This window comes from Salmo salar, unplaced genomic scaffold (assembly GCF_905237065.1).
Source record: "Salmo salar unplaced genomic scaffold, Ssal_v3.1, whole genome shotgun sequence".
NCBI classification, from domain to species: Eukaryota; Metazoa; Chordata; class Actinopteri; order Salmoniformes; family Salmonidae; genus Salmo; species Salmo salar.
This window is the reverse complement of record NW_025548782.1, coordinates 387,643-395,000: the sequence shown is the minus strand read 5'-3', so window position 1 is coordinate 395,000 and position 7,358 is coordinate 387,643. Positions and strand designations below refer to the sequence as shown.

The window sequence follows — 7,358 nt, the reverse complement described above, 5'->3', positions numbered from 1 at the left end:
AATAAGTTACCTGAGGTTAACCTACAAGGATGGTTAATAATAAGTTACCTGAGGTAAACCTACAAGGATAGTTCATAATAAGTTACCTGAGGTAAACCTACAAGGATAGTTAATAATAAGTTACCTGAGGTAAACCTACAAGGTTAACGTGGGCTGGAAGAGAATTACTTCAAAACCACAGCAAACAGCTGGGACATATAGTAATATTATATATATAATATTATATCACTGGGCTCCTCTGTGCTAACAAACCCTGTGTACCACCCCTCCCCTGTTTAACCTTGAATTTCGTTCAGAAAAACACTTCCACATTTAGCAAAACGAACCAACTCTTTACGGATCTGTTCGGTGGTAATAAACGGAGGCAGATTAGACACTACTACTCTTGTCGAAATCAGCACCAACACAACCCCTCACATAAATCATACTGGTAACTAGCCGGGTAACAAGACTCACCTTTTACATTACCACAACCACCGCCTTGTTCATTCTGGATACAGAGTGTATATGTTCCCACCTGTTCACCGACCAGGATCAATAATTCCTCCACACCATTCTCCACAACGCACCTGAAGAGACAGCGTTTCTTCTCCACTCGGTTGAGGACATCAAACTACCCTACTCCCTCCTCATCTCTAACCGATAAACAGCGGAAACCGATAAACAAACCCTCCCACCATGACAAAATACATTTGGAAAATAGGCAAAAGAATAGCTGCACTCTTCACGAACGACAAAACCTCACGTTACCAACTTCTTCTTCCTCTATGGTATAATGGCGGTCCTCAAACCAACGTTAAAGGAGCATGGCGCCTCCTACTGTGCTGGAGTGTGTTCAATCACGGTTTACACCATTTCTAAATCCTCCTACCTAACTCAGTACTTCTGAGAAAATAAAAAAGATCCCTACTAACTTCTAATAGACCCTCCCCCATCCCCCAAATCTAAATGTCCTAAACACAATCGAGGAAACACCACCTCTTCCTTCCTAATCTGACCTTTGAACCTTGGTCCACTAACCTTTCTTTGGAGGGCATATAAATGCCGTCCCTTGTCCTCAGAGTCCCATCTCTTCTGCCACACATCTATCAAAATGTCTCTGATCTCACATTTGTCCTCACCTCTACCCAGTGGAACATTAATATATATTATATCTTGTTTTAAAGTTATTTTAGCTAACTAGTCTACAATTTCATTCCATTCCACACCTGAATGTGCTGGGACCCAGCAGAATCTCACTACTAGACCCATTCTCTCAATTCTCCATAATAACATTAACACCTCCAATAGTAGGTCACTCCTAATAGATTTACCAGATGATAAACTATTCAATACAGACAGAGAATCTGAGGATACTATAACTCTAACAGGTTGTACGTCCTCCACCCACTGGAGGACAACTATTATCACCAACAGTTCAACTGAGTACACTGACAGTTCATCTGTTAGTCTTCTACATATCTGCACATCACATTCAGGAAGGTAAACACCTGCTCCTGTGGGCCCACTATCTGGGCCCTTGGATCCATCTGTGAAAAGAGGTAAAAAAGCATAACAACTTCTACCAATGTAATTGTCAACCAGTTTCCCTTTATCACTGACTTCTGACCCAATCTTTCCTTTTGTCTACCAAGGTTAGATCAACAACAGGATCTGGGAGTAACCATGGAGGAACATCCTCTATCACCACAGAAAGGGCCAACCTCCAACTCCCTGAAACTACTCTCATCAGCAAGCTTTCCAACTGTCCAACCAAAACCACTGCCTTGTCTACTAGTATATTCCCAACAGTCATCTAGAACAGTAGCAGTGGGATGCTCAACCTCACAGCCTTTCAACCCAATAAGCTAATGACAATTTATTACGTCGTATATCCAAAGGCATCTCACCTGCCTCAACTGGACTATAATATAAATACATGATATTTTATACCCCATTCCACTACTTTGACCCTATCTGCTCCTGCACCAGGCCAACTAACCCTACACTCATTAAAACCCACTACCCCATTCCACTACTTTGACCCTATCTGCTCCTGCACCAGGCCAACCAACCCTACACTCATTAAAACCCACTACCCCATTCCACTACTTTGACCCTATCTGCTCCTGCACCAGGCCAACTAACCCTACACTCATTAAAACCCACTACCCCATTCCACTACTTTGACCCTATCTGCTCCTGCACCAGGCCAACTAACCCTACACTCATTAAAACCCACTACCCCATTCCACTACTTTGACCCTATCTGCTCCTGCACCAGACCAACTAACCCTACACTCATTAAAACCCACTACCCCATTCCACTACTTTGACCCTATCTGCTCCTGCACCAGGCCAACTAACCCTACACTCATTAAAACCCACTACCCCATTCCACTACTTTGACCCTATCTGCTCCTGCACCAGGCCAACTAACCCTACACTCATTAAAACCCACTACCCCATTCCACTACTTTGACCCTATCTGCTCCTGCACCAGGCCAACTAACCCTACACTCATTAAAACCCACTACCCCATTCCAGTACTTTGACCCTATCTGCTCCTGCACCAGGCCAACGACCTGGGAGGACGGGACACCACCACTCAACACACCCTGGAACTCTTCTGAAGTCAAATCTAGTATGACCAAATACTTCGCTGCAGCTGCCACCAAAACATATTTTTTTTCAGTGATTTACATTCCATTTCTGCGGTACAGTTGATAACCATTTGCTATGAACACTAAGAAGCCAACCTTACTGAAGCATATATCACTGGTTGGCCCATCCCTCTGTGCTGTCACAGATCTACTACTCACAGGGATCCTCTCAGGACCCCTCAGCCTTGACCCATCCTCCTCTACTTTCTTCACTGCCTCAGCAGTGACAACCTGTTCCCAACAGTGGGGTCAGTGGGATTGGATAGGGGCCCCTCTACCTCTCTCTCTCTCTCTCTCTCTGACTGGAGGAGACAGGTGAAATGGTGTGTCTCCTCTGGTCAACAATACTCACCTTGAGAGACTCCACAGCCTGTTGGAGCTCCTTCAGCTCCTTCTCTCTCTCCTGGAATCTCTGCTGGACCTTCTGCTGACTCATCCCCAGCTGCCTCTGTGGAGAATCACTCTTCAATGAGCTATCAAGCTTTATTAGTCCAGTAGATCAATAGTATAGTAATGTGACATAGGGCCCATAGAGAGGAAGGTCTAAATAATGGATGGTCCATTTACTAAATGATATTTATTTGTTGCTATGTGAATGATTATAGTTTTTATGGTAGGACTACATGTATCAACGGGTTGAGACTGAACTTTGGACTCATAAAAGGCCATTCAGAATGATAATAGTGTTTGACATTATAAAATGGTGATACATCTGGAGAATCTGGGTTGACATATCTATATACTCAAGGTTTGTGTTCATATTTGTTCTGCTGAGGATTCATTTCATTTCAATGATCTCATATTCAAACAGCCTTAGTTCCTACTGTATCTTTAATTCTTTGTTTATCAGACAGTCACCAACAAGTTGTTCTGGTCTTACCTGTTTCTCAGTCCTCTCTGCTGCAGCTGACACTGTATCATGGCCTTTATGTTCATCCATTGTACACAGATAACAGATACACTGCTGATCGGTACGACAGTAAACCTCCAGCAGTTTGTCATGATGAGAGCAGATCTTCTCCTGTAGTTGTGCGGTGGCTTTGACCAGCTTGTGCTTCTTCAAAGCAGGAAATTCGTAGTGAGATTGGAGGTGAGTCTCACAGTAAGAGGCCAGACACGCCAGACAGGACATGAGTGCTTTCTGCTTTCTGGTCCCAGTGCAGAAATCACACGCCACATCTCTAGGTCCAGCATAGCACAGAGCAGGAGGGGGAGCAGCCTGGAGTCCTGTCTTCTTCAGTTTCTCCACCAGCTCAGCCAACATGTTATTTTTCCTCAGAACAGGCCTTGGACTGAAGGTCTGTCTGCACTGAGGACAGCTATAGACCCCTTTCAGAACATCCTGATCCCAGCAGCCCTCAATACAGCTCCTACAGTAACTGTGTCCACAGGGGATGGCGACTGGTTCCTTCAGTAGATCCAGACAGACAGAACAACAGAACTGGTCCTGGTCCAGCAGAACTCCCTGTTGAGCCATTTGGACGGTTGTTCACTCTCACACAGACAGACGAGACAGAGACTCAGATCAGTTTCGTTTCCTCAGAAGAGAGTTTGTGGGAGGGATTTCCTGGTTCTGCCAGAGGGGTGGGGTTAGAGGGAGGGAGGGGTTAGAGGGAGGGAGGAAGAGAGAGAGGAACTGCATGCAACAGCAAGAGGGAGACAAATAGTTTTGTTCCAATGTTAGAGCCTTTAACATGGAACAAATGACATAATGAATCTTAAAATGTGATTTGTTAGAATATATGAAGGGTAACAGTTTTCTATGAAGTACGTATGTATCATTATTTTAATCACCTTTATAATGCCTTATAAATCAATAAGTCCTGAGGAGGTGTGATATATGGTTATTATACAATAGTTTTCATTCAAACATAGTGCAAAAAAAGTGGGCGTGAACATATCATATTTTTGGGTCAAAAAAAATAATATACAGCTGTCTTTAATAAGATCAAACTGAACTAACTGCTATCTTGAAATGTTGAAAAAGTGTTTTTAAATAGCTCAGTCTTATCACTCAATATGAGTCAAAATCTGTCACTTCCAGGAGTGCTCATTTTGTCAAAAATGAAAAAATGAAAAAAATAACAACTCACAGCTGTGTTAATAGACCCAACTCAAACATCTGCTATCTTGAAATGTCCAAAAAAGGTATTTAAATGGGCCTACCAGACATCTTCTTGAGAGAAGATAAGGCCAGGGATCTCTCTGGTCACCCACAAAGCCATTTCCTCCTTTGGCCGCCTCTCCTTCCAGTTCTCTGCTGCCAATGACTGGAACGAACTACAAAAATCTCTGAAACTGGAAACACATATCTCCCTCACTAGCTTTAAGCACCAGCTGTCAGAGCAGCTCACAGATCACTGCACCTGTACATAGCCCATCTATAATTTTCCCCAACTACCTCTTCCCCTACTGTATTTATTTATTTAGCTCCTTTGCACCCCATTATTTCTACTTTGCACTTTCTTCCACTACAAATCTACCATTCCAGTGTTTTACTTGCTATATTGTATTTACTTTGCCACCATGGCCTTTTTGCCTTTACCTCCCTTATCTCACCTCATTTGCTCACATTGTATATAGACTTATTTTTCCACTGTATTATTGACTGTATGTTTGTTTTACTCCATGTGTAACTCTGTGTTGTTCTATGTTGTCGAACTGCTTTGCTTTATCTTGGCCAGGTCGCAATTGTAAATGAGAACTTGTTCTCAACTTGCCTACCTGGTTAAATAAAGGTGAAATAAATAAAAATTTATATACTGTATTCCAGTCATGGTTCATCCTATATAACTACTGCTGTCCACTTCATATGTATATACTGTATTCTAGTCATGGTTCATCCTATATAACTACTGCTGTCCACTTCATATGTATATACTGTATTCTAGTCCTGGTTCATCCTATATAACTACTGCTGTCCACTTCATATGTATATACTGTATTCTAGTCCTGGTTCATCCTATATAACTACTGCTGTCCACTTCATATGTATATACTGTATTCTAGTCATGGTTCATCCTATATAACTACTGCTGTCCACTTCATATGTATATACTGTATTCTAGTCATGGTTCATCCTATATAACTACTGCTGTCCACTTCATATGTATATACTGTATTCTAGTCATGGTTCATCCTATATAACTACTGCTGTCCACTTCATATGTATATACTGTATTCTAGTCATGGTTCATCCTATATAACTACTGCTGTCCACTTCATATATATACTGTATTCTAGTCCTGGTTCATCCTATATAACTACTGCTGTCCACTTCATATGTATATACTGTATTCTAGTCATGGTTCATCCTATATAACTACTACTGTCCACTTCATATGTATATACTGTATTCTAGTCCTGGTTCATCCTATATAACTACTGCTGTCCACTTCATATGTATATACTGTATTCTAGTCCTGGTTCATCCTATATAACTACTGCTGTCCACTTCATATGTATATACTGTATTCTAGTCATGGTTCATCCTATATAACTACTGCTGTCCACTTCATATGAATATACTGTATTCTAGTCATGGTTCATCCTATATAACTACTGCTGTCCACTTCATATGTATATACTGTATTCTAGTCCTGGTTCATCCTATATAACTACTGCTGTCCACTTCATATGTATATACTGTATTCTAGTCCTGGTTCATCCTATATAACTACTGCTGTCCACTTCATATGTATATACTGTATTCTAGTCATGGTTCATCCTATATAACTACTGCTGTCCACTTCATATGTATATACTGTATTCTAGTCATGGTTCATCCTATACAACTACTACTGTCCACTTCATATGTATATACTGTATTCTAGTCATGGTTCATCCTATATAACTACTGCTGTCCACTTCATATGTATATACTGTATTCTAGTCATGGTTCATCCTATATAACAACTGCTGTCCACTTCATATGTATATACTGTATTCTAGTCCTGGTTCATCCTATATAACTACTGCTGTCCACTTCATATATATACTGTATTCTAGTCCTGGTTCATCCTATATAACTACTGCTGTCCACTTCATATATATACTGTATTCTAGTCCTGGTTCATCCTATATAACTACTGCTGTCCACTTCATATATATACTGTATTCTAGTCCTGGTTCATCCTATATAACTACTGCTGTCCACTTAATATGTATATACTGTATTCTAGTCCTGGTTCATCCTATATAACTACTACTGTACATCTACTATTCTTCAGATATACTACAGATGTACTCCAAATTGTCTATGCATCACATCACAGTATACAGTGTATATATGTATATATATATATATATATATATATATATCATTGCTTGTCCTAATATTTTCATTGACTTCTGCCCTCTGTGAGCTGGGAACACAAGCATTGTTAGATATTACTGCACTGTTGGAGCTGGGAACACAAGCATTGTTAGATATTACTGCACTGTTGGAACCAGGAACACAAGCATTTCCCTTCACCCACAATAACATCTGATAAATATGTGTATGAAACCAATAAAATAAAATGTGATTGTATTGTTGAAAGTGTTAGATAATTCTCAATCCGTGTTGTGTCTTGTCTAAGAACAGCCCTTAGCCGTGGTACTGTATAATAACCATATATCACACCTCCTCAGGACTTATCGATTTATAAGGCATTATAAAGGTGATTAAAATAATGATACATACGTACTTCATAGAAAACTGTTACCCTTCATATA

At 40.6% G+C, this 7,358-nt stretch overlaps 1 protein-coding gene across 1 annotated transcript in view; it reads right to left on the bottom strand.

The window, feature by feature from the left end:
• LOC106597471 (tripartite motif-containing protein 16-like) overlaps positions 1-4,119 on the bottom strand; it is an 8,828-nt gene extending 4,709 nt beyond the window's left edge. The window contains exons 1-2 of the mRNA XM_045712749.1: positions 3,523-4,119; positions 2,995-3,090 (exon numbers count right to left, since the gene is read on the bottom strand). Of these exons, the coding sequence (XP_045568705.1) occupies positions 2,995-3,090; positions 3,523-4,119 (693 nt within the window). The remainder of the gene's footprint in view (positions 1-2,994; positions 3,091-3,522) is intronic.
• Positions 4,120-7,358: the final 3,239 nt, after the last annotated feature.